This window comes from Toxorhynchites rutilus, chromosome 1 (assembly GCF_029784135.1).
Source record: "Toxorhynchites rutilus septentrionalis strain SRP chromosome 1, ASM2978413v1, whole genome shotgun sequence".
Lineage (NCBI taxonomy): Eukaryota > Metazoa > Arthropoda > Insecta > Diptera > Culicidae > Toxorhynchites > Toxorhynchites rutilus.
Genome location: NC_073744.1, coordinates 159,908,030 through 159,935,521, shown reverse-complemented (window position 1 = coordinate 159,935,521; position 27,492 = coordinate 159,908,030). Strand labels below are relative to the sequence as shown.

Sequence of the window (27,492 nt, the reverse complement as noted above, 5' to 3'; positions counted from 1 at the left end):
ATAGGTTCTGCCGGAGACGAACGCCACAAAATACGTTGATACGAACGATCATCAGGATGTAGAAGAATCTGCCGATACATCTTCTCGATGTCGGCTACGATGGCGATTGGGTGAGTGCGGAATCTCATGACGATCGACAGTAGGTCTTGCTGAACAGTAGGTCCAACAAGTTGCTTGTTATTCATGGAATATCCGGACGATGTCTTGCAGGATGCATCAAAAACCACTCTAAGTTTCGTAGTTGAGCTAGTATTCTTGAATACTGGGTGATGGGGAAGGTAGCAGTGTGCTTTGGTGTCATCTACTGGATCGGAGATTCTTTTCATGTGGCTGAGGTTGGCGTACTCGTTGATGAAGCGGCAGTAAGCTTCCTTGGTGGTCGGATCTCGCTCGAGTCTTTTCTCCAGACTTAGAAAACGGCGTTCGGCAATGGATCGGGATTCGCCGAGGGGGATGAGCGGATCTAGGGTGAGAGGCAAGCGAACGACATAACGACCGGACGAATCGCGAGTGGTGGTAGTGGCATATATTTCTTCACAACGTTTTTCTTCGGTGGAAAGGGGGGAACACTGTTCGACGGTTTCTAGCTCCCAGAATTTCTGCAAAGCGTTTTCTAGGTTCCGATCGACAGTCGTGAGATGGCAAACTTGTGGAGTGTTGGGTGTGTTGACAGAAGTCCTTCCTGAGACAGTCCATCCGAATACTGTCTCTATTAAGTATGGAAGATCTTCTCCAATGGAAAACTTGTTGCCGGTGTGTAGCTCGTGATAGGTTTCACCACCGACAACCATATCTATGTCAGATGGAACGTGGAAGCGGGGATCAGCAAGAGTGACCTTTGGAATTCTCCAGGTAGAAGTGTCGATCGGAACAGTCGGAAGATTGACCGTTGGTCTTTTGAGAATTAGGAATTCAAGCGACGTTGAATATGGATACATGTCAGATCGGATCGTAGCAGTTAGTTTGCTCTTGATATGTTTCGTGGATTCACCAATACCTGATACTGATATTTCAATCTTTCTACGACGAAGATTGAGTGTGTTGGCGAGCTTTTTCGTCATGAAGTTGCACATGGATGCCGAATCAAGGAGTGCGCGTGCGGAGTATTCTTTACCATGTTGATCAACAACTTTAACGATCACTGTTTCCAACAGCACGGTGCTGTGAACTGGCATGGATTGTACCGTCATACTGACGTGAGGTCCAACTGCGGTGGATGTGGATGGGTATGGTTCTGGAATGGGTTGGTTTGGTAAGCTCGCTTTAATTGGGGGTTTGAATTCGTGGAGTAACGAGTGATGGGTTTCGTGGCAATTGCGACATTTATATTTTGACGTACAATTTCTCGCTTGATGTCCAGTACGGAAACAATTCCAGCATAAGTGCTTCTGAGATACCAATTCTCGACGTTGTTGAACATTCATCTTTCCAAAGGTTGGACACTGGAACAAGAAATGTTTGTCTGGACAGGCAATGCATGACGGAATATTGGATTTGGGATTCGTCGTAGCTGTGTTTGCAGTTAACTTTGAAGGAAACCTTTGTGCTGGCTTCGGTCCAGCCACCTTGTTTGGAACTGGTTGATATAGTCTTGATTGCATATCAGTTGAGACAGATTTCAACATTCGCGCACGTTGGTATAAAAAATCGATGAGCTGCTCATAAGTAACATCATCGACGTTGCTAGTTTTCTCCTCCCATGCTCGTAAGGTCGTGGAGTCTAACTTATACGTGAGAATATTCACTAACGGAGTATCCCAATGTATCACGGGTTCATTAAGCTTCGCTAAAGCTTTCACATGTCGCTGAAAGTCGTCTATCAATGAATGTAATTCTTGTGGTGATTCTCTCTTCACGGACGGAAGATCGTAAATGGCACGGAATAGTTGACGCTTAAGCAGTCGTCGGTTATCATAACGCTTCATAAGAGCATCCCAGGTCGATGCATAATTGTCTGCTTCAATGTCCACACATTCAAAAGGTTTGTGGGCTTCTCCCTCTAAAGATTGTAGCAAGTATTGTAGTTTTGCTACGGTTGGAATATTTGCATTTGAATGAACCATTGATTTGAACGTGTCTCGGAACGATAGCCAATGGGAAAAATCACCATTAAATTTTGGAAGATCAATTTTTGGTAGACGAAGTTGAAAATTCGAGGACATCTGCTGATTTTCATTGATTGAATTATTCATCATTTGTTGAGTATCAGTACCCGTGCGTTTCGCCAGAAGGAATCCCTTCGCTGTACAATATCGTGATTCGAAGTCTAATCTCTCATCCATGTGAGTATCCAGATTTTCAGGATTGTCTCCTTGCTCTATTTCCGATTGTATTTCCAGGAACTCCCTGTAAACGCGATCCAATGATTCTAGGCGAATAAGTATCTGGTATGTGTCTCGATCTTCGTCAAATCCATTGATAAATTTTTCTACAGCATCCCGCACAACGTATAAACTCCTACGTTGAATCAAATTAGCTGACAACTTCCTTTCTATTTTAGACGTCATTGTGTTTCACTGCACTAATGCACTTCACTACCACCACTTTATATGACTGCGAAAAATACTAATCGAAAACGGTACGTAATTCGATAACGAAATCCTTCCCGTCGCGGCGTACCGTTTTTACGCGATTTAAATAACGAGGAAATGACACAAATCGAACGATAAACTCCTTCCCGTCGCGAAATGTCACACCTTTCACGAAACGATTGACCGAGATTGATACGTTTTAATTCGTACGAAATCTCCTTCCCGACGCGACGTATCAACCTACGCGATACGCTTACCACTCACCACCACCAGAATAAAATAATCAATTTGATATATATTTTCATATAATATATTCGGATATTCTTGTATTCATTTATTTTCTCAAAATCTTTATTTCAACACACCGTTGCTTCTCCAGAGCAATAGATTATGCAGATTAGGATATTGTTCTATACACCACTGCGCTTTGAGATGTGGGAATCATCCGCACAAAGAGGAACTCAGGATAACCAATTCGTTCGCTCGGGTTCAATCAACTGCCAACGCCTCAGCAAACAATAAACGCTGTACTCACCGCAATCAATCTCTTTGGTTGGGGGTTTCCTTTGATCCGGCTCGAAGGACCAAATGATGGGGGCTTACCAGAGGGGGTCCGGGGACGAAGGATTTTCTTCCGCTTCCTAGAGCGGCCCAAAGGATCGAAAGTGAATTTTCCAGCTTACGATCTCAGCCACGAACTGAGATTAAGCGCACCGCAATTCTCGCGCTATTTTCGGACACCTTTTATAAATCGTTGCGAAGATTTCGAACATGCACTAATTCACGATGTTGATTTTATTTATTTCACCCTCAGCGATGTAATTTTCTTCAAAGACTTCGATTTAACAATTTCAAAATTGGTTTAATCACCGTTCACGTTTATACAAATGGATTGGAATATTGGATCTGATCTCTTTCTCGTTCGGAATTCAACTGGTCTGTGTGGAGATAAAAGAGGTTTTTTTTTCTCTATTGCGTAAACCACTTTTTGCTGGTTGGATGGTTGGTTGACCTTTTAAGGCGGCACAAAAGTTTTTGGACACTTCATTTAAATTTCGTTCAATCTAAATTCTCTAGATATCTGGAACCAAATTCTACAAGATTTTCGACTGAACGTTGATTCCTGATTTCGATTCAAGTATCCAATTTTAAGACACAAGATTCTCAAATATAGTGATTTAGGGAGGTTCAAAATTCGGGTTCCAGATTCATGATTTGTTTATCCCTTAGACCATATGCAGATTCCGATTTCCGATTTAATACCGTGCATCTTTTGACAGTTTATATGTTTGAGCAACTACACGATCCCATTTGTTTGCTAATGGAATCGTTCAGTTGCTCCTTATGTTTATAGGAGAAGTATGCAATACGCACCCCCTAGGCGAGAATGGATTTATGTTGACCGTGCTCTTAAAAATCAAAGTAACAACTACGTCAGCACGTATATTAGTTAACCTCAGTCATCTGTAATCGTCCTGTATTTTAGATACTGAATAACAAAAATGCTACGGACTTTATTTTGTGAGGCGCCCAAATTCGATATTTTACAACCATACGGTGTTAAATGGCCCAGCAGAAGTATAATATGCTCCTAAGCTGATTCTCTCAGAGACTATAAAGCTCAGAGAAGCAGCTTGTATGAATGAGAGATTCCATCAATCTATTTACTTCATGCCCACCAGCGAAGAGAAGAAACCGTTTCTCCGGTGAGAGTTTTCTCCCAGTATTAGTGCATTGATTCTTCAGTTCGCGCTCTGTTTTTCCTACATTCTCTGAGCACATAATATAGATGCCAGATGTGAAGACATGTTTTCATTTTGAAGGCATTTAATTTTGTGACAACATACTGAGGTCATTTCAAAGTATGCGAAAACAATTGTTTGTGTGATTTATCGTTTTCTTCATCTGACTCACAGTTATCGCCTCTGAATCGGTTTAAAGCAACAAAAACCTTATAGAAATGATGCAGAAAATTACATCGAAAATAGCTTGAAAAGAAAGTATTTTTCTTATTTTTTTCAAACATGTTACAAATGTAAAACTTGGATGGCAGGATTCTATCATTGACTAGCACGATTGCCTATAACCATTGCATTTCTATTCTTGTTGGTTTACGAGAAGATCAGGTGGATCAAATTGCCCGGCAGGCGCGTTTTAGACACATCTCCTCTACTAATTTCGAGATAATTTTGAAATTACACTCGCAAAAGTTCACAAAAGCTGACATTTTCAGGGTTCCCGGAATAAATCGCCACAGAAAACGACTGCAACAGAAACCACCGCTTATAAAATGTGTAGTAGGCTATAAATATTGTGGCGCGGTATTGTATTTCAAAACAAGAATTAACCGGGCAAACGTATCGCCCCAGGCAAACGTAACGCCCCGGGCAGACGTATACCGTCCGACGCTCGCTAGAGCTCGGTCGGACATTGCTAAAGGATCGTATCCTATGTTTCAAACTAACCGGGCAATCAGTGGATCCCAGGTTTGCGTGCGAGACACCGCCGCTTCCGACGGCGGGTCGGCGGTGGACTCGGATTGCGTCATCTTGGCGGCATGGGCCGCCTCGATTCCTTATCCTCGCCAAATGGGGACTTCGTCCCCATTACATTGTCCTCAGAATAAATTTCGAAAAACGAGAACAAGAGAATAAATTTATAATAGAAATGTGAGGCACATGATGTTTTTCCCGCGCCAAATATTTCTAGCCTACTACACTTTTTCTAAGCGGTTGTTTCTGTTGCAGTTGTTTACTGTGGCGATTTATTCCGGTCACCCATTTTCAGAAGTGTCCAGCAGATCGAAGTGAGACGGCGCTTTGTATTTCATGCCTTAGAAAGGAAAAAAAGAGTCAGCAATGTCATTATTTGACATAATGGAGGCTGCAGAAAGTCTGTTAGAATGTGATTAAATACTGCCACTTGTTTGCCATTGTTTTGAACGAAGAAATAAGCTATGTCAGATCATAGTCAAGCGCAACTTTGTCAATAATTTAAACTATTATAAGTTTGTTGAGAGTATTTAATATTAGTTTTTGACGTAGGACTACGACTTGCGGGAAGGATGCCAAATCAGAAAACAGACCACGTTTCTATGAAATAATGTTAACGTTAATAATTAGTGTTGCTGTGAACGGATTTTGACGTTTTGTATATCATCGGATCGAAGATTCTCTAAAATTTGTTTGATATGCTATACATTGCACCTGTACCATCGATAAGAAGCAACATCGTTTACTTTTACATACCAATGGGAATCAGACGCACGAAAATCGCTCGCACGAAATGCGAACGCAGAGAACAAACACTGCAAAATGTACGGGAAAAAAGGAAGTTCTTCCAGTTTTCATGAATTAAAACCGTTTAAAGATTAGCGAATTGTAATACATAGCATATCAAGCAAATCTTAGAAAACTTCCGATTCGATTGGTATACAAATCATGAGAATTCGTTCACAGTGAAAATAGTTATTAACGTTAACTTTATTTCATAAAAACGTGACCTGTTTTCTGATTTGGCACCCTTCCTGAAAGACATAGTTCTACGTCAAAATATATTTGTCTTGAGCATACTGTTATGGTATATTCTAATTGATACACCAACGAAATCTCAATCGATTAGTACGTTTTTATGTTTTCATAGTCCTTTATACTTTCGTGAATTATATACAGTTGCCTACTTTCAATTAATAACAGGATAAAAGTCAAATTTCGTTATTCGTGCTGGAGTGTAAAAATCACTCTGTTTGATGCCATTTCGTGTGCTGGAGGGTCAAGTGCGCAAATAATGAGTTGTTTTAATAGCTTAAAAAAGGGTTTGTATGTATCGGTGCAGACATCTCTTCCTTTTTTCTTTCTTCATTTCATTTGGGATAGTGCAAAAAAAAAGTCCATACGACGTCAATTGGAATCGAACCAAGGCCGGCTGGAATGCTAAGCTGTATTGTACGACCACGCTATCCATATAGCTTTTAGTGTTGTTATATAAATGTGCGATAATATTACACCTCATCATAAAATGAAGTTGGAAATTTTTGTCTAGGAGGAAAAAGAAAAGCATAAATGAGAATAGATATTAGATTGAAATATTTTTCTGTCTGGGCCGTGTATTTGACAAACTATGTTTCGCCTGTTTCGCTCGCTCATATTGGTTCTAGCATACATATTATACAAATGATATACATGTATTGGAGAATAGAACATTTTCTGTTATTTTTCGGTTCATTTAATGTAATAAATCAGGATGCCATAACATGTGCTAAAAATTATCTTTGGGTGCAGAAAGATGAAAGGCGGAAGACACTAAACTAATTATTTATGCGATATACACTCTGTACAACTTCTATAAGATCAGGTGATAATCTTGCTGCTTTGTGTCATTGTAAGCAAACAATGCTTCAATTTATATTCTAGTGTGTAGGTATTGGTGATTACCATACACTGCATGATTTTCATATGTGTTTTATTGTACAAACAATCGCTGAGCGTAAACAAGTTTCTATAAGACCGGTTACTTTTTCCGTTATTTTAGTTGTTTTGATCAATAAATCTGGAAAATGCCGAAGGGAAAAGTGCTCACGGAGATAGAAGAAGAAAGACAAATCGATGCATTTCATCAAGAAAATGTTGATATCAGAGAAACTGCTCGTCGGATTGAACGATCCCATCCAGTAGTGCTCAATTATTAGGCGAATCCTCAAGGATACGGTAAGAAGGAGATAGCTCCACGTAAATCTAATCTCTCTAACCGGGATAAGCGGGTAATAGCTAGAACAGCTACGAATATTTCAAAATCGCTTATGCAAATAAAGCAATATTTCAATTTAAATCTTGCTCGGGTGACAATTCGTTAAGTTTTGGGAAAAAAAAAGACGGGTGGGTAATGTCGGGGGCATAACCGGAGTGACGTAGGACTATGCAAAGGGGACAGCTTTTGTTAAATATATATTTTAAATATATTGTTTTATTTTCTTCTCCTACGTGAATACCTACCTATCTACCTTAAAAATGGATTAGTTTACTGTTTACTCTTCATGAATATGTTGATGGTTCTGAAAAGAACCTTTGGTGTTGTGTTTTTGTTATCACTCGATATTCCCATCTTGTTCGGTTAAACCTTCCTGTTTAGCTATTGCGTTTGCCACTCGCCACAGCTTTCACAGTTGGAAAATTTCTTCCCATCCAGCTTGTGACATGTTGTTCAGTAAATTACATTTGATGCGACGTGCCGGAGAAACACTTTGCTACTCACTGAAACTAATTGTTGCCTTGATGAGCGCCGAACCGAAGCTGCTCTGTTCTTGATGCGGGTTTTCTGATTGTCGTGAGCAGCTTTGCAAGCCAACTCGAGCACTCCGACGGCCGAAACTCTATAATCGCTGTTAGGTATACTGGTGCTCCGGCACCAATCCTTTCGGCCTAGTTACCCTTGCGGAGCAATCAGTGAATGCGACTAACAGGGAACTGGAGACCTGCACGGTTCGAGTGAGACTTTGCCTTTCCCTTAACTTGTCCTCCTTTGTTACGTCCACGATGCCGATGCCGTACAACCACACGGGTTTACGGTTTGAAAGAAAATAAGGTATTTTTTTGGGGTCCGCGTGTTTTATACTCAAGCGGTACACACTCACAGGATAGAGACAAATCGGCAGACTCAGCCAGAGGGGCGAGTCCAACGAGACGAACGAATGAGCGTTTAAAAGGGAGCGATGGCAAAAAAAATACATTCATTACGATTTGTTCGCTCGTTGGATTCACATGCAGGCTAAAAAGGGTCCTTTTCGGGATCACAAAATTATCTTCAATCTAAAGAGTTTATTGTTTTGTTATCACTCGATATCCCCATCTTGTTCGGCTAAACCTTGCTGTTTAGCGATTGCATTTGTCACTCGCCACAGCTTTCACAGTTGGAAAATTTTTTCCCATCCAGCTTGTGACATATTTTACAGTATATTACATTCAATGGCACGTCGCATTACCACCACTCAGTATCGGATTGGAGGTAATTTTAACCTGTAATTGAACATTTGCGATGACAGTGGTACAGTGTCGACCTTCAATGTGGGGTCATAATTTGGACCCCGAACTCTATGTTTACAAAAATGTCCAACTAAATATGTCGCATTACTGGTCCGTCCAATTAGCTAAATGTCGAGATAAGTGTAAATTACTGTACTTTCAATCTAGAAACAATTTAAGAATTGGTGAAAATCAATAAGCTCAGAACAACTGCCAAATTCACATTCTCATCATATCCTGGCAAACAAATTATGAAAAAATCAATTTGTGTTTTATTATTATTTTGGATATTGTTTTAGAAAGCATTGAACTGTATTTCCTAAACTCTTTTTTGGAAGGTTTAATGGCCCTGAAAAGCGCCTTGTTTTATGGAATGGTTCCAATTTAGAAAACTTAGTACTCGTGGTTTTGAAAAAAAACCATTTCGAACGCCCTCGATGCCGCCTTGTTCTGGATTTGCCACCAGTTCTGGATTTTGTTCTGGATTTGCAGTGTGTATAAAGAACAAACTTTTTTCTTCTGCTACCTGATGCCGTTATGCGATTGCGTTTGCCACTCGCCACTCGCTGCAACTGCCTGTTGTCTTGATGTCCACCGAACCGAATGTGTTCTGTTCCGAATGCGGGTTTTCTTATCGTCGCGAGCAGCTTTACCAGCTAACTCGATCACTTCGGCGGCCGAAACTATATAACGCCGGCTAGGTGGACTGGTGCACTAGTACTAACGCGCTCGGCCTAGCTACCCTTGCGGGGAACTCCAGATCAACACGGTTCGAGCGGGATTTTGCCTTTCCCTTCACTTTTCCTCCTTTACCATGTCCAGACATGGCTGCTTGGGTTGGTTTGTTGATGTGATGTGATGCGAAACGATGTGGTGTACGGTTTGAATGAGAATGATCGTTACGGCAGCGGAGCGGGGATTTTTAAGCTGACTGGCTGGCTCGAGAATTACGCATGTGTGAGACAGCGACCAATGTTTCGTTAATTTTTTTTCTTTTTCCTTTCCAATCGTGGTTCATTCTATTTCGCTGCTGCTCTGGTTGCCCGTTTTGGTCGGTACGATTTGAGGAGCACAAAATGGACCAATAAAAAATGGGCACATAGTGCATTTAGACAATGCTTGATATTTCACAATTATTCAATTATTTATCTCAAGAAAAATGAAATGTTATTCGTTATGATAGATGCGTAGATATATTTCCTATCAATTGATGCAAAAACCTTTGCGATCTATTGAGAAACGCTCGAGTTATAAGCGTTCCAAATCTTGCATTTTTTCCTACTTGTTCAGTGCCTAGATTTCCATTTCACCCCCTATATCTTCCGGTTAGACGTAGTCCTACGTCAAAATTCCCACATAAAGAGGGCTTAAAAGGTTAAAGCTCCTAATCTTACACCATATCACATCGGAAGACGTTTGAGTTTTGTCAAACTTCACATGAACAGATAGTGGGACATGGTATGTTGTGACAAAGAATGTTTCCAAAAGAATAGATTTTGCTATATACCATAACGAAAAGTTCTTCAATATATAGGTTATCTTCACTGACGAAAATAGTTTAATTTGGTTGGTACTGATGGTTTCAACGGGTACTGGCGTGATTTACGGAAGGAGGAACAGTATTTTTCAACCAGGAATTTTGGTGGAGGCTCGTGCATGGTTTAAGCGGGATTCTGTGCAACCGGAAAGCTCAAGATAGCTTTCACTTCAATCCATGATGCAGAATTTGGTAAATAGTATACCAACATTTTCCAGGTTATTAGCCGAAATGGCAAGGTTGCCAATTATTAACATGTAAATCAGCCGATTGTTTTGAATTTTTCTTTGATAATACTCATAAATTTTGGAATGGTCTTATAGAAACTGGACAGCTGAAATTATCATATTTAAGCACAATAAATAAACAAACAACTCTTTTGAGCGAAATTGACGTTCAATATACTTTATTATAAGCATTCAACAATGTATGAATGTATCTTGTTGAAATTCTAACTGTTTGTGTTGCAACGAAATAGAATCAGGGTGGTCTTATAGAAGTTGGACAGAGTGTATTTCTGGAACTTTTGTCGCTTCACAGAAGTTCCAGAGTCAGGGTATGCGATTTAAAGATGGCAGACAAAACTTAACGATACCTGTCGATACCTGGGTGACGTTTAAATTGAACCTCTATTAGACTGACAGGAGCCAACACATCGTGTTCCCCACTGACATTTTTCTGCTTGTGATTTACATAATGATCATCCTGAAGTTGAGCTCAAGTTTGACAGCTGAGGTTACGGATATTTCCATATTTTCAAAAAAAAAAAAATATTACTCAAGAACTATGGTAAATTTTTAAATAATTCTTGCTAACAGGTATATAAACTTGAAACATTCTTCTGTAGATAATATCTTCTTAAAATTAACTGCTATTCTTTGATTCGCTAATGCTTCGAATTACTGTGCACAAATTTTGTATTCGAATGCCATGTTCTGCAATGAGATTTATTTACCCAGCTCAGTAAATCAAATTTCGCCGGTTGCGGCGGCGAAAATCTGATGATTCCTCCAAATCGCATCCAAATCAATTCAAGGTGATGCATCTTCTTCTTTGCGTTGTTTACATGCACCGGTGATGAGGGGCAGCCATCATCACCGTGTATAATGTGAATGGCAGAGACGCAGAAAACACACCGATACCAAAAGTTGATTTACTTTCGTGCTAAACCGTCCAATTTTATGTGTACGCTTTTGTGTGTGTGACGATGAAGCATCGATGATGATAATGATAATGATGATGATGTGGTGTGCATTTTGTCTTATGACTGCGCTCAAAAGAGGATATAATATGCCAAGAAGTAAAAGTCCAAATCCATTTGGCCCGAGACAAAACTCTGTTGCAATCCGGTCCGGGCCAGAAAAAGAAAAAAAATGTTATGAAACAGCAAATTAGCCAGGAAAATCAGCCATCCGATTTGCATTTGACACGCAAACGTGCCGCTGGCTGCTTTTGTGGGTCGTTCCGAGAGAGAATGGCTATCAATAGCCGCAGCCGCACACATTCGAACTGAATTGAACCGTTGCCATTTGCCGGCCATTAGTGCACCTTCACGCATCACGAGAGTTGTGTTCGGCTTCCAGGAATTATTTTCATTCAGATATTTTTGACCTTCGCTCTCTCTCCCTGCGGGAGACAATTTCCTAATTTCGTCCACCGAAAACAAGCTTCCATTCAAAGGCAGAAAAGAAACTGCGTTTACACGCTTCTCATTCGGAGAAATTGCCGCCGTAAATAAATAAGATTGCACGGAAAGGTAGAGGCTATTTTTGGCCCGAAAACAGCCAAACACTTATTGCTGCGGCGTCCGCTCGTCTCACAGAATGACGTCACCAGCGCCGGAGGGATCAAGTAGAACTTTCCCTCCTCTCCTTCTCCTTCGTCTGTGTTTCCACAAGATTGGATTGACAACGACCGAACGAAGACGTGCGTAGGAGGACGGCTATCTGCCAGCCAGCCAGCCATATTGTGTTGCTCTTCTCGTTCCTTCGTATTGCCAGGATTTGCCGACAGACAGATCGTGGGAAATGATTAATTAAGGTTTCTCGGAAAATATGACGGAATGACGAGCTTCAAAATATTCGGGGATGCGAATTCTCCGAATAGCTCCGAATTTTTCACCAACTACGTCGAGCGAACGTGGTGCTCTAGTTTTAACGAAAACTGTTCAAACAACACTTGCCCCTTGAAAGATTCGAAGTTTCTTTAAAATATCTTGAATAGTCTCGTGCAATATTCGCAATTTGAGGTGGTACGGATCTACCTTCTCAAAATGAGTGCCCAATGTTCAAACTAGATTCCACAAAGTCCCAGTCGAACTGAAATCACACATAACGTGATCACGAACGTCACTTCACGGTGAGAACAAAGTGAATTATATACAACGTTACTACGGCTGCCACAGTGTGTGTAGAATCCGGAAGAGTTCATCCGTCGTGACAACTTTGATGAACTTGGTGTTATTATGAATACCACGATACTGTCACGTCACGGGGAAAAACAAGTATATTTGTCACTTGTTTTAGGTGGTGAAAGCTGACCCAAAACGATCATTATGATTGATTATGTACAGGGTATTCCATTTCGGGCTTCCGAAAGTATACAGCCCTGCGCTGACAACCGTTTGACATAGCTGTCACCCAAAGCGTCATATCGTTAGTTGAATGTCTGCCATTTTACAATATGGATCGTTTTAAAGGGTGTGTCACATCAAATTGCATCACGGAAAAAACGCTGTAGAAATTCGCCCAGTAGACCGATCCTTTTGAAAATTTTAGACAGTAAAATAAAAACTATTAAACAACTTTTGGCATTTTCTTTTGATTCATACTTCGAGCCCAAGCCCGTATGCTCGCACCTTCCTCTTTACCCCGTCCATAAGGTTCTGTACAACGTCAGGTTGTAGTTTTTTTTTAACAGAAATCCATTTTCTCGTGAAGTCCGCCTCCGATGTGACAACTTTCGGGTTCTTCCGGAGGGCCTGCTTCATAATCGCCCATATTTCACTATTGGGCGAAGCTCCGGCGCGTTGGGCGGGTTCATTTCCTTTGGCACGAAGGTGACCCCGTTGGCTTCGTACCATTCCAACACGTCCTTTGAATAGTGGCACGAAGCGAGATCCGGCCAGAAGATGGACGGGCCCTCGTGCTGCTTCAATAGTGGTAGTAAGCGCTTCTGTAGGCACTCCTTAAGGTAAACCTGCCCGTTTACCGTGCCGGTCATCACGAAGGGGGCGCTCCGCTTTCCGCAAGAGCAGATCGCTTGTCACACCATGTACTTTTTGGCAAACTTGGATAGTTTCTGCTTGCGAATCTCCTCCGGAACGCTGAATTTGTCCTCTGCGGAGAAGAACAACAGGCCCGGCAGCTGACGAAAGTCCGCTTTGACGTAGGTTTCGTCGTCCATTACCAGGCAATGCGGCTTCGTCAGCATTTCGGTGTACAGCTTCCGGGCTCGCGTCTTCCCCACCATGTTTTGCCTTTCGTCGCGGTTAGGAGCCTTCTGAACCTTGTATATACGCAGGCCCTCCCGCTGCATGGTCCGCTGGACGAATGAACTTGACAAATTCAGCTTATTGGCGACATCCCGGACCGAACTTCTCGGATCACGTCTAAACTGCTTAACTACGCGCTTGTGATCTTTTATACTGACGGAGCATCCATTTTTGCCGTTCTTCACCTTCCGGTCGATGGTTAGGTTCTCGAAGTATCGTTTAAGTACTCTGCTGACCGTGGATTGGATGATTCCCAGCATCTTACCGATGGCCCGATGTGACAACTCCGGATTCTCGAAATGAGTGCACAGGATTAATTCACGACGCTCTTTTTCGTTCGACGACATTTTTCCAAATTTACGAAAAATTGACAGTGAAGCATGGCCAACATGATCTATACACTCTTATCTGATTATAAGCGAAAGTTGAAGATATAATTCCTAAAAATTAAATTTCTACAGCGTTTTTTCCGTGATGCAATTTGATGTGACACACCCTTTAGCATCGCACAACGTGTTAATTTTGTTAAATTATACTATAAAAATGATGATAAACCGGCAAATGTTTTTCGAGCATTACGGACAGATTTTGGTTGTCCTGGACAGCCTACAGAGCACACAATCGCTAATGTAGTGCGTAAATTCGAACAAACTGGATCCGTAGCGGATATTGTGAAACCTGTGCATCATCGTAATGTGCGATCGGCCGAAAATATTGCTGCTGTTGCTGCCAGTGTGGAGGATGACCCGAATGTTTCGATTCCACGGCGTGCTCAGCAATTGGGCTTGTCAAACACATCATTGTAGCGAATTTTGCATTTGGACTTGCACCTACATCCATATAAAGTCAAACTGGTACAAAAATTAGAGCGTGGTGACCATGGGCATACGTCGATTGGGTGAACGAACAACAGCAGCAAAATGCTGAATGTTGAGAGGCCATTGCATCCGCCAAAAGTCACTGTTTGGTGCGCATTATGGTCTGGTGGAGTCATCGGGCCGTATTTCTTTGAAAATGAGGACGGCGAGACGGTAACTGTGAATGGTGAGCGCTATGGCCGCATGTTAACCGATTTTTTTTTGCCACAAATTGAAGATATGGATACGGATGACATGTGGTTTCAGCAGGACGTCGCCACGTGCCACACAACACGACCGAACATGGCCATATTGCGAACGAAATTTGAGGGACGCATAGTTTCGCGTTTTGGTGATGCCAATTGGCCGTCCAGATCATGCGATTTGAACCCGCTAGACTTTTTTTTGTGGGGTTATGCGAAAGACCGTGTCTATGCCAACTCTCCGCAAACTCTTGAACATTTGAAAGACAACATTCGTGAAGTTATGACCGAGATACCGCCCCATATGTGCCGAAAAGTCATCGAAAATTACCTGTTCCGGATCAAGGTGTGCGAGGAAGTCCTAGGTGGACATTTGAATGATGTTGTATTTCACACATAATGGCATAAACCAAACTTTAATTTGAAATAAAAGTTTCATCGAAATTCGAATTCTAAGTGTGGTTTTATTCAATTTACTATCGGAATTTAAAGTTGGAAAACCCTGTATAATATTGATTTGTTGATATTTTAATAATAACTGTAATGTTTTTCCAACATTGCAGAGCTTGTTCAAACAAACAAATAAGTAAAAAATGAATCTATCATTACACAACTTTTAAATATTAATAATTTTTAAATTATTCTCTAGTTCTTTTTCCATAATGTTGATATCCCTCTAACGAAAATGTGAATCATTTTCTGCTTTTGGAAAATTCCTTGAAACTCATCAGGTGTTTCATATGAAAATTATGCTTCTGACCGACGCTACTGACCAGTTTCTGTTTAAATAATTATATCAAACCTCATGTCCCGTATATCAAATTACACGAGAATGGGAAGGATAAGAGGATTAAACTTCAGAATCCCATATGAGCGTAGCTTAGATTATACTGAGCATGAGATGGATAAATTCGGGTTTATTCTGCGATATAGCAGATATTATTATTCATCAATGTTGTAGAAACGGTTCTTATAAAATGATTTTAACGTTGACCTATATTAAGAACTTCTCACTATTCAAACGAATAAGACAAAGCTGAGTACAAGAGTATGCGAGATATCAATTATTAAACTCATGATAGACATGCTTTATCTCTAGAGTAATTTATAGAAAGAGGAAATAAAATTACATTCCCATATGTTCAACAACTACATCATTCAAGAGCAACCAAGTATTCCTCCTCATGCTTGAACCAGCGTTTGATTCAGCAAACTAACGCACCAAGCAGATGATTCATGGAATGAGTCCGAATAGTTGGCATTGAAATACCGAATCATCGAGGTATAATCGCAAACTTGTCATTCTAAAACATACGTTCAATTAAATGGAAAATTATCTCATACACTTATTAATTTTACGTACATAACGTTCAAACGTCCGAAATTATGCAACCGACATAACGTTCAAACGCCCGAAATTATGCAACTGACATGTCTCTTATAAATGGGAATGAACTCTTTCACTTCACGGAGTTCATTTTTACACGCAACTGTCCGCGACAATGATGATAGACACAAAAAAATTAAGTGAAGTGTAAGTGACGTGAAAGCGTTTGTGACAGTGATGTTCGTGATCAGGCCCAATATCTGAATAGTTACCACTGAAGGCTCCCATCGAGATCTGTTTCCCCAGAAAATCTTTGTTTATCGGCTTCAGTCAATATTTAAAATCGAGACGGTTTATGTCTACCGAAATGCATGCTTGTCTAGAACGTTTGTAGACCACAAATAATTTGAAAGAACCAGCCTCTCCCGCACAACAACATGTCAATTTGCGTTAACAGTCGGTAGCAGCCAATTGTTTCAAGAAACGTATCTCTCAACTCTACATAAAATTTCTAAAATCTACACAAACGTGTGGGAAATTGGAAGCTCTCTTTGCAAACCTGTTTAAACATATTGACTGTTGAAATTTTGTCCAAATTCTCGTAAATCCATCAATGAGTCTCAAAATTTTACGAGTACCATGACGAAACCAATACCGTTTTGTATCATATTCTGAACAGTTAAACTTTGATGGCCATTGAACAATGTCTCATTACTTAAAATGGTACTCTTTCGCCAAAATAATTTGATTTTTGGATACAATAGAGCCTTCTTTTTCATTTTTTTGTACTAAATTTATTTTCAAATGGCTCAGCAACATTAAGTAACAATGAGCCGTGTTTATTAATAGGGAAAAGCCTCTGTGAGTAGAGCAATGCCAATGTTCTTTCTCAAAAAGGCATAAAAACCCTATTATCTTTTCGAAAAAAGTTACAATATAGATAATGAAAAAAATCACAATAAGATAATCGTATAGACTTCTTGTTTAAGCCTCTTGTTGCAGAGATGACCAACTCCTTGGAACTAGTTATATCCTTGGGACTTGGGAAGGAATGAAAATCTGCTCACTTTTCGAATTCTGAGGAAAAAGTTGAAACAAAGAAATGGAAACGTTAATAATAAAAATCAAAACAATAAAGGAAAAATAAACATATATATTCATGTTTGAAAGTGTATGAATTTGAGAAAATAATAAATTAAAGAAATAGCATCGATATTACGAGTAGCCAGAACGTCGCGAATCGGGAAATTAGGTGGCATTCCCTTATTGCGAAATTTTTCTATTAAAGATAACCTGTCATTTTGAAACTCAGAACAGAACCACACAATATGATCAATATCGTGATATCCTATACCACACACACATAGGTTACTATCACTGATGTGGATTCGAAAAAGATGTGCATTCGAAGAGAAATGGTTAGACATGAGTCTGCACACTACCCGTATAAAATCACGAGAAAAATTATATCCTTTAAACCATGGTTTGGGAGAAACCCTAGGAATTATAGAATATAGCCATCGGCCTTTATCACTACTATTCCAACTTGAATGCCAAGATACAAGTGCCCGTTCACGAGGAATATGAAGATATCCATCGAAAGTAATTGATAGTCTCCTTCCATAGCGCCCTTCTTGGCAAGAAAGTCTGCTTTCTCATTTCCTGGTATCGAACAATGAGACGGAATCCATACAAAAGTTATATTAAATGAACTAGTTATCAGAGCACTTAAAAGTTGATGGATTTCAGATAAGAAATACGACGTATATCTAGTCCTCACTGAACGGAGTACCTCTAAAGAGCTGAGACTACCAGAAAAAATGAAAAAGTGATCTGGTGCCAAGGTCTAAATATGATGTAAGGCCATGTATATTGCAGCCAATTCGGCAACAAACACCGAACAGGGAACATCAGTAAAAAAAGTTTTGGTTGGGTCAATATGTTTATACCTTGACAGGAATATCGCAAGTATAACTAAATGACGGAGATCATTTGAAATATTATGCACATAATCCTTCATTGACAGGTCAATAGTGATAGAGGAACTGAACAAAAATGAAGGAATGATCTGGGAACCAGATAAAGCAGATGGACTTTCCAAAGTCATAAATTCATGATATAGAGACATTCGCCTAGATCGAACGCCTGAGTTCAACATTTTTTCAAAGTTTGCTATCACTTTCGGATTAAGTGTTTCAAGGCGTATTAAAAAACGGAATGATAACTCGAATAAACGTACGGAGAGAGGAAGTATGCCAGCTAGAATTTCTAGGATCATAGTATGAGTTGACTGCATACATCCTAGAGCAATACGCAAACAGCGATATTGAATCCTTTCCAGATGCAAAATATGGGTACAGGCAGCAGACCTGAAGCAAAAACTATCATACTCCATAACAGATAAAATGGTTGTTGTATACAACCTAATCAAATCCTCAGGATGAGACCACCCCCCACCCCCCTCCCCAAGTTCCTGTTATTGATCGAAGAAAATTTATTCTTTTCTGACATTTTTGTTTCAAGTAGCGTATGTGTTTACCACATGTTCCTTTGGAGTCAAACACAACACCTAAATACTTAAATGACATCGAGTGACGAATAGTTCTATCAAAAAGTTTAAGCTGTATTTGGGCAGGATGATGTTTTCTTGAGAGTACACCCACCTCTGTCTTCTCAGTAGAAAATTCAATACCCAATCTACAGGTCCAATCAACCAAATTGTCAAGAGAATCTTGCAAAGGATTATGAAGATCGGTGCTGTCTTTACCCATTACTGATACTACACAGTCATCTGCAAACTGTCTCAAAGTACAATTTCCCGATAAACAAATATCAATATCATTTACATAGAAGTTGTAAAGAATTGGACTAAGACATGAGCCTTGAGGAAGACCCATATAGCTAATGCGCAAAACTGACGAAGAATCATGAGAGAAACTCATATGTTTTTCACGCATTAGGTTAAACAGAAAACTATATAATTTCTGGGAAAATCCATTTAGGCGAAGTTTCTGAAAAAGAACTTCAATGGAAACAGAGTCGAACGCACCTTTGATATCTAGGAACACTGATGCCATTTGTTGCTTACTACACAAGGCAAAGTCAACCTCTGATGAAAGAAGCGCAAGACAATCATTGGTTCCTTTGCCTCTACGAAACCCGAATTGCGAAGGCGAGAGAAGATTATTAGATTCAACCCAGCTGTCTAAACGATGGAGAATCATTTTTTCTAGTAATTTGCTAATGCAAGATAGCATTACAATTGATCTATAAGAATTATAATTAGACGCAGGTTTACCAGGTTTCAGAATAGCTATAACTTTAATTTGTCGCCACTCATGCGGAATAATATTCTGCTCAAGGAAAGCATTAAACAGTTTCAACAAACGTTTCTTCGCATTATCAGGTAGATTTTTCAACAAATTAAATTTGATCCTATCTGACCCTGCAGCCGTGTTGTTGCAAGAAAGAAGGGCAAGAGAAAATTCAGTCATACTGAACGGAGGCTCAACATCATCAGATGACTCTAAGAAGGGAGAAGGAGCGGGGGCTGAGTCTGGATATATTTTCTTAGCAAAATCAAAAATCCACTTTTCTGAATGTTCAACTTCTTCATTTGAATGAGATGAATTTCTCAATTGTCTGGCAACTCTCCAAAGAGTGCTCAAGGAAGTCTCTCGTGAAAGCCCATTCACAAAATGACGCAAATAGCCTCTCTGTTTAGCTTTTGAACTTACGATCTTCTTTTTCATTTGACTACAATAAAATTGATTTACAAATACACATTCATGGTAAAAAACTTAAAATATGTTTAATCACTTTTGTCTCAAATGCCGAACAGCAAAAATGCACTTTTTTCAAAAAAAAATTATAACTTTCAAACTACTGGACATCCCCTCCTTTTCCTGAAGAAAATATGTCACCCTTCTAAACTCGAGTCGACCGCGAGTAATCAGTTTCCTATATTATTAACATTAGAATTAAGGAAAAATGTATATATACTAGTAACAATACAGTAAGTTCGGCTCCTTTAAACCTATGTAACTGAGCCTGTAAAAATAAAAAAAAATTAAAAAAAATTAAAAAAAAATCTCTCTCTCTCTCGCCTCAATCTTTTGAAGTACGATTACGTCTTTCGAAAACATATTCTAATTTACCTTTGCGCAGAACGCAAAGTGTTCTTCTAATACGGGCTACAAAATGGAGTCACTGAGATTATTGCGTGGACGTTGTTGTTCTAAAATAACACACAAAGATGGTCAAACACTCAATCATATATTGGAGATGGATTATTAACAGTTTAAGTTTAGATTTCCTTGTTTTTCTAGAAGTTGTTGAACAGGACTGGACTTTGCGATTACAAAATTACCTTTCTTATTAAAAAATTGTGATATTTGAACAAATTCAGATGATTATCGTCTATTTATGACAAGTCGAACCTGACTACATTACACTGATTTATTTTGGTATAACAGAAGCTAAAAGCGACGCTAATACAGTCTAATGGGACGACAAAACAGTTTTTGGAGTGGAGGCGATCTGGCGTAGTGGTTACATCCGTACTTCTCACGCTAAAGGTCACTAGTTCAATTCTCACTCGCACGGACCCAATTTTGTGGACACTGTTTTCGTAATATGAAGCCCAAACTGAAGAAGAGTGATCTAAAACCGAGCGAACCAAAGAACGGTGCACAACATTGAGCAGTGTATATCGGTGAGATATTTTATGACAAGCAAGATTAAAGTTCTTTAATGTATCTGATTCAATTCAGCACAAATCCGAAAAGCTTGTATTCCAGTTCAATCGTTGATCGTTCCCGAGAAAAGGAAATCCGTGCCAAAGACGTACTCGTTTATGCAATAATCGGTAACGATGGGCTCAGATATGAAATTTGATGATTTTTTTTTTATCCCATTTATTTATTTAAGGCTCTTTAGCAATCTAGCTGTAACAGAGCCGAGTTTTAATCGTGTACATGTCACATGGTTATCATATCTATAATTAGCACATTACCAAGTTGCCATTCGCCAGTATTCCTTCTATATCATTACATATGGCACATTCACACAGTAGCCATTTAGGCATAAGAGTATTCTTTCCGTTCTTCCATTATCCAGTTGGACCACCGGACAGCGGAGACAGTTGATTGATCATTGTTGAGTTATTTATAGAACAGCAGCCCGATGTGTCTTGCAGAGCAGAGCAGTTGTATGGATGAATCGATCTTATTTCGACCGTGGATCGATCTCCATCGCTGATGATTGTTGCGTGGACGTAGTTATTCTGTAACAACACAAAGATGGTCAATGGGGGCCCTGAGTTTTGAACTCACGATCGATCGCTTACTAAGCGAACGCGCAACCAATGTGGCTACGAAGACCCTCCTGATAATTTTTGACATGACTGATTTGGTTTAGACCAGGATGATTTTTCACACCGATATGAAGGAGGGATTGAGTCATTTATCTCATTCACGTAGAAGCCAACGTTGACATTGGAACCTCATTGATCATGAGCGAAGGTCTAGATATAAATTTCGACGATTTTTACGGGTTGGCTCTCATTAAGACTGAGGTGTTATTCCGCTGATATCTGGAGGGATTCATTTTGAGTCGTGCACTCGTTATTTTGGAATTTCTTGTGTGATATTCGTGACATAACTCCAACTCCAACGATGAGATTAAATATGATCAAACAAGGTCGGATATGAGTTTTGACGAATTTTCACATGATTGTTTTAATTGACAGCCGAAACCATAATTAGAAGAACTTTCTTTGTCAAAAGCGGAAGTTCCCTCTCCATAAGAATGTTCGAAGTTCGATACATCAGCGTCTGCGATTCAAAGTGACTTTTCATTCCTTATCAGTAGTTTGGAAGAGGCCCTTCGGTAGCCTTGTTATCAGTACGATAGATAAAACTGTGCTTCCTAAGTCCGAGCGGTCCGCTCGAAAGTGACCCACATGATACTAACCTCCAAAAATTAACATTTATTCGCCTGAGCTCGCTGCTCGTATGTTTTTTTTGCTTTCCCTGGGGCTACCTCCGACAGGAGCTGGCAGATCCCAGAGAAAGAGAGTGTCCGTCTTTATTTATACGACTCTTGCTACTCCCAGTGATACTCCACGACGACTGCTTCTGCTGCCTTGGGTTCGCTGGGTTCGTCTTGTTGTAGGTCTCCCCCACAGATGTGTATATATAAATATAAAACGCGCGCGCGGATTCAAGATCTTTCACCTTCTTTTTTTCGCTTTGATTTTCGTTATTTTCGCTTCTCGCGCACAGCTTGGGCACTTTTCTGATACCAACTAATACTAGCACACACACACGCACACCCACAGACACACTCTGCACTATTCGATCTTCATGATCTTCACGAATCTTCAATTTTCTGATATTTGTTTTTGGTTTGATCTGTAGCTTTTCCCGATGCTCTCGGGCTTTTTTGATATAAATTCTTTTTGTTTCAAAACTCTCTTGTGGCTTCAAATCGAGCTGGAATATTTCGGTTAGTTTACGTATTCCCCTTCTTGTTTTCAGCGCGAGTAGAAAACTTGTTTGACTGAAATAAAAGCGCTTTTGTGTTGATGTTGTTATTGTTGCTGCTGTTGTTGCCTTCCTCTGGTTTCTCTTTACGTTGATCCTTCTTCTTTTTAGCCATGCATCTACGATCACTTCTTTTCCCCCCAGGCACACAACGGGGTTTTCTGTAGCGGAGTGTGAGTTGTTGTGGTTCTTTCCCTTCTCGACACTCGGCGCAACCCGTAACCCTTCTTCTCAAACACGCCCAGCCCAGCTTCGTTACTTTTTGTCGAATTTCTCGCGATTCGAACCCGAGACGACTGCGACGACGACGACGACGACAACGGCGGTGGCGACAGAGCGCGCGCGAGAGACGCACACGGCGAGTTATAAAATCACGTCACCTTCACTTTGCTGACTACTAAACGAGTCGAACAAACGGTAAGAGCGTAGCGCGAATAAGAATACGAAGCGTGTGGAGGCATATAAAAACTTGTAGAATCACTTTTCCTCTTCTTCCTCTTTCTCTCCCTGCTGTGGTGTTCTTCGCTGTCCGCCGCACTGATTCTTCGTCTCGAGCGACAGTGACTGTCGCAACACGATTTCGCTTGTTGGCTCGCTGCCGCGCTCTGCTGGTATTGGTATTGGTGTTTGCGTTATAAAAGTTTCAAATCAACTTCGCGCTGCGAAAGGCGGCCTACTCTGACTCACACAGGTGTCATAAACACAAACATGACGACGCGAGTGTCGCGAGAGGGACACACTGTCACACGATCTGCTGCTCTAATGGACTGTAAACAGACACAGATGCAGCAGGCACAGAAGCGCTTTCTAGAAGAAATCGGTCACTTTTGACAGGAGCTTCCTGGAGATTAGCTCGTGCAAATCGCGTTGGGTAATCTGGAGTGCACTGTTTTAATCCTTAATCAATCCTGAGTGGGAGCTCTTCTTCCCGCTTCCCGCTAGCAGACAGCACACTTTGTCTATCTCACTTGTTCGTGTACCTTTCTGGACGGCGAGAGTCCAATCTCCCGTGTGGTGCGAGCGCTTGTCTCTTTGTCTTTCTCTTTCTCACACACTATATCGCCGCGCTGATTCTTGGCTCCACTGCTGTCGTTACCGAACACACTTCTTGGCTCCGTGTGTTATTGCAAACTAATTTCATAATGAGCTTTTTCGCTTGCGCTCTTAGTGTTCTACTCCTTCGCTGAATTCGCCCATTCACTGGCCCATTTTTCCTCGCGCTTGACGGGAGTCTTCCAGCTGGGAGCACTGGTCACCGAAACAACTTCGTCACAAGCCACAAGTTTATCTACTTTTTTGTTCGTTGTTCGATGCTCTCTGTTGTGATTCGTTATTATATTCCTATGCACTTTGGCACCATCATATCGCGTCACCGAATCACACGCGAATCTCCGTCGGAACAACCGTCTGGACGGGAGGAAACACAATCCCCCGAGGATTCCGCGAGCATAGAATGGGAAAACGAAACTATGGCATGAATTTCGGTCGCGAACGCGGAGACACACACCGACACACGAGGACTTCACACAGCGTACCAAGCGTCACTAAATTGAGCAAGTGAGGAAAACGTCCTCCGAAGGCGGCAGCAGCAGCAGCAGCAGCTGCTGCGTGGATTGCAGCAGAGCGGGCGTCGCGCTCTGAGAGAGAGCCGAGAGAGCGAAAATGAGAAACAAAAACCGTGTGAAGCTCTCTCTTGTTTTCATTCCAGCACACACACACACACTCGCTCACACAACAAGCTACCCTACATACTGATGCTAATGTTGCCTTCCGAATTTCAGCGTAATGTCTAGAATGAAAAACTGTTTTCCCTACGAAAGCTCTCTCGTGAATGGAAAATTTGCAAATGTCCCTCCCACTCGTCCTCCTCCTCCCGATGCGCACGATGGTGTTGATACGAGAACCAACAGGCGGATGTGTTTTTCCCAATGAGTAAGAAACATTTGCGTGACAAGAACTGGTCTATCCGGTCGGAAGAGTTGCCAAAGGACAAAAATTTGGTTCAAATTCCAATGGGAAATGTGTTTCTAGATAAAGCGCTAGTCACCTGGAATCTGGAATCGCTGCTCATTTTATCGAAGTTCGACATTAGTTTGATATGAAAATGTTAATATTTAAATGGTAAAGTTTCGTTGGGATTTGTTGGATATAAGGGATAAGATATTTCTTCTATATGTATCTGCTTGATCAGGTACAAAAATCGCAAGATCGTTGAAATTAACTAAAAGGAAAACTATCGTGAGTACGCATCATAGTAGAACCTACAACCTCTCTCATTCTTGTTCTTATTGTAGCATCACTTGCGTCCTTTTTATGAAAGCATGATTCATTTAGAATCCGGAATCACAAAACCAGTTGTATCTCGGATTGGGTAAAGGTACAAAAAATGTTTTTATATAATAATTTGCAGATAATTTATTGTTCTTTTCGGAAAACTAATATTGAAAAAAAATATTCCAGTTTTAATTTATTTTTCATATTTTTCTTCAGATACCATCATAATTGCACAACGAGAATGATTTGCTAGTCCCAAGCGTCATTCTGTGTGTTCTTTGTGCAATTTGGTTGGTTCAGGTCAATCACGGAGAGCAACTAGGAATTGTACAGTCTACCCAAGCTCAAGCTCTCCAGAAACCTTCCATCAAAGTTTGAACTCTCTGTTGGTCAACCTCAGCCGCATTGTATGATCTCTTCATATCTGCAGCATCTCGAGTCACCTTGGTACCCTTCTTCAGTTTTAGCTTGACTATTGGCCAATATCGGGCGGTATTAGGGGCAGTTGGGCGGATTGAGGTCATTTCAATTGAGCATTTCTCGCTTGCCAATCCTGGACAAAACTTCACCGGACCTTTGTTAGTCTTCATAAACGGAAGAAGATGTTTCTACAGGCACTGTTCCCTATACATTTTCGAGACCATTGTCTTGTTTGTGACAAGAACCTTGGTTTTCCGTCCACAACTGCACATCCCTTGCCAAATCAAAAAAAAAACTAAATAAGCCTCATGGAAGGGCTCAAGAGTAAACTGGTACAGCGAAGAGTTGTCAAAAGGTTTTACCCGATGGTACTCCGGCGCTTCTGGTTATGATCACCTCACGAAAATAATGAAATACCCTTCTCTGAAGCAAGAACGCCAGCAGAATGAACTTGCACCAGGTTTTTTTACAGAAGTTCTGAGAATGCTGAAAGCGAAGACCATGCCCGACCATGACCATGTCAAGACGACGTTCTTGGACCGAACACCAAAGTGCAGCTAACTTTATAATAATTGTAATTTTATATTAATAAATATATTAAATGCATTACCAGGCTTCTTTTCTCTAGAGCTGGAGTTTCCTCAAAAATATTCGATTTTTTTTTTTTGGTATACCTGTTTACGATGTACATAATTTTTTCTACTGTTACTACCTTTTCTCGTCTTCGGCTCCGGTGTAGATATGAAACACATTAAATAAAAAACAATGAAATAAATTTAAGCTCTATACAAAAAAAAACATTTATATTATTATTAGGTCATGATGATTTGAAGATTATTCGCTGACTGGAAACAACTGATTTATGCCGGTTTCAACGTCTCCATGAACATTGACATTTTGTGAGAAGCAGTTCATAAGGTCAAAGCGGTGAGTTTCGAAATGGTAGCTGCGTCTTCGAACCGTTTTGAAAAATCGTTCAAACATATCATTCATAATGACAGCCAAAATAAACCAAGATTGATATCTTGATTTAACCCTTTTGACGTAGAACTACGTCTTTCATTAAGGGTGCCAATTCAGAAAATAGGTCACGTTTTTATGAAATAAAGTTAACCTTAATAACAATTTTTGCCACGAACGGATTTTGACGATTTACATACCAAACGAATCGGAAATTTCCTAAGATTTGTTTTTATGCATCTCCATTTTCCTATACATTTGTTCTGCTCATTTGTGAGATTTCCTACCCATGCCGTTAATAACGAGCAACATATCGGTGATAAACGAAGGGAAATGGTTTAAAGTCACTGTTTGGGTCTAGCATAGCACCCAACGCTACAACCCTGAACGCAATCAGCTGCTGTCTGGGGCGAACGATGACCTATAGCGTAACAACAATATACGCCCAGACAGCAACAACAAACAAAAACAACCACAGGAGAAAAACGATCATGAGAGTGAAACTACATATCTCGCTTCCTCTGCAGTAAACCGGGACAGAAGCAAAGCAAAGAACAAACTCCACCACAGCCGAAGTTAAGCTTAGGTTTACCCAGGGATGGTGCTATCCGAGAAGGCCAGGTAGCCAAAAGTCACAGTGAATAAAGAAAAGAACGAAGGGGAATATTTGCCAGGAGCATAAATATTGGATCTCGCTGAGGCAAATTTTCGGTATCGTTCTAGATACAAGGCAATGAACATCGCTTGTTCTTCCTTGTTTTGTGTCATCACATGTTCCGGATTGAGCTGTGGACGAGATCAAATTACTTATTCGTTGATGTCTCTGGCATTGCAATCACCACTTCAAACTGACACCATTTCATTAAGGTTCTGAACTACACAATTGTGTGGGGAATCATCAAACTAGGCTATCATCGGCTCATCAAGAAAATACTTGTTCAGGAATTTTGTGAGTCATATGGTTTCGCATAACAGTGTCATAACTATCTCCGCCAAGGATGACAGCTAAGCTAATCGAGACCGGAAATATTAATAGAATGCGCTTCTGTTGAGAAGAGCGCAAAGCGGAGGTAAGTGTTTGAACAAAATAACAGCGTAGGTCTACGTCAACAAAGTGGTCGTGTCTTGGACACAACCTCCTATATGTTTTTTCGGTCAGGCGAGCTAGAGGAGGAGGAAACGATCACCTCTCACCATTGGAACGTCTCCGTCGATTGCGAGTCATAATACTTGGGATGAGTATTCAGTCTGTTTCGGATGGGCAGCCCACCAGAGAAAGTAACGATGCTGAAGAGTTCGCAATAATGGAGGTTTTATGCAGGTTTTCA

General features: G+C 40.5%; 1 protein-coding gene across 3 annotated transcripts in view; it reads right to left on the bottom strand.

Moving 5' to 3' along the window:
- The window catches only part of LOC129763161 (protein scalloped), a 441,519-nt gene that overhangs the window by 181,891 nt on the left and 232,136 nt on the right, over window positions 1-27,492 (bottom strand). The window contains exon 1 of one of the 3 annotated variants that reach the window (XM_055761970.1): window positions 21,939-24,058. The exons of the other annotated variants lie outside the window; for them this stretch is intronic. Within the exon in view, the coding sequence (XP_055617945.1) occupies window positions 21,939-21,954 (16 nt within the window). The 5' untranslated portion in view covers window positions 21,955-24,058. Of the gene's footprint in view, window positions 1-21,938; window positions 24,059-27,492 lie in introns of those variants that run through there. 3 annotated transcript variants of the gene reach the window in all.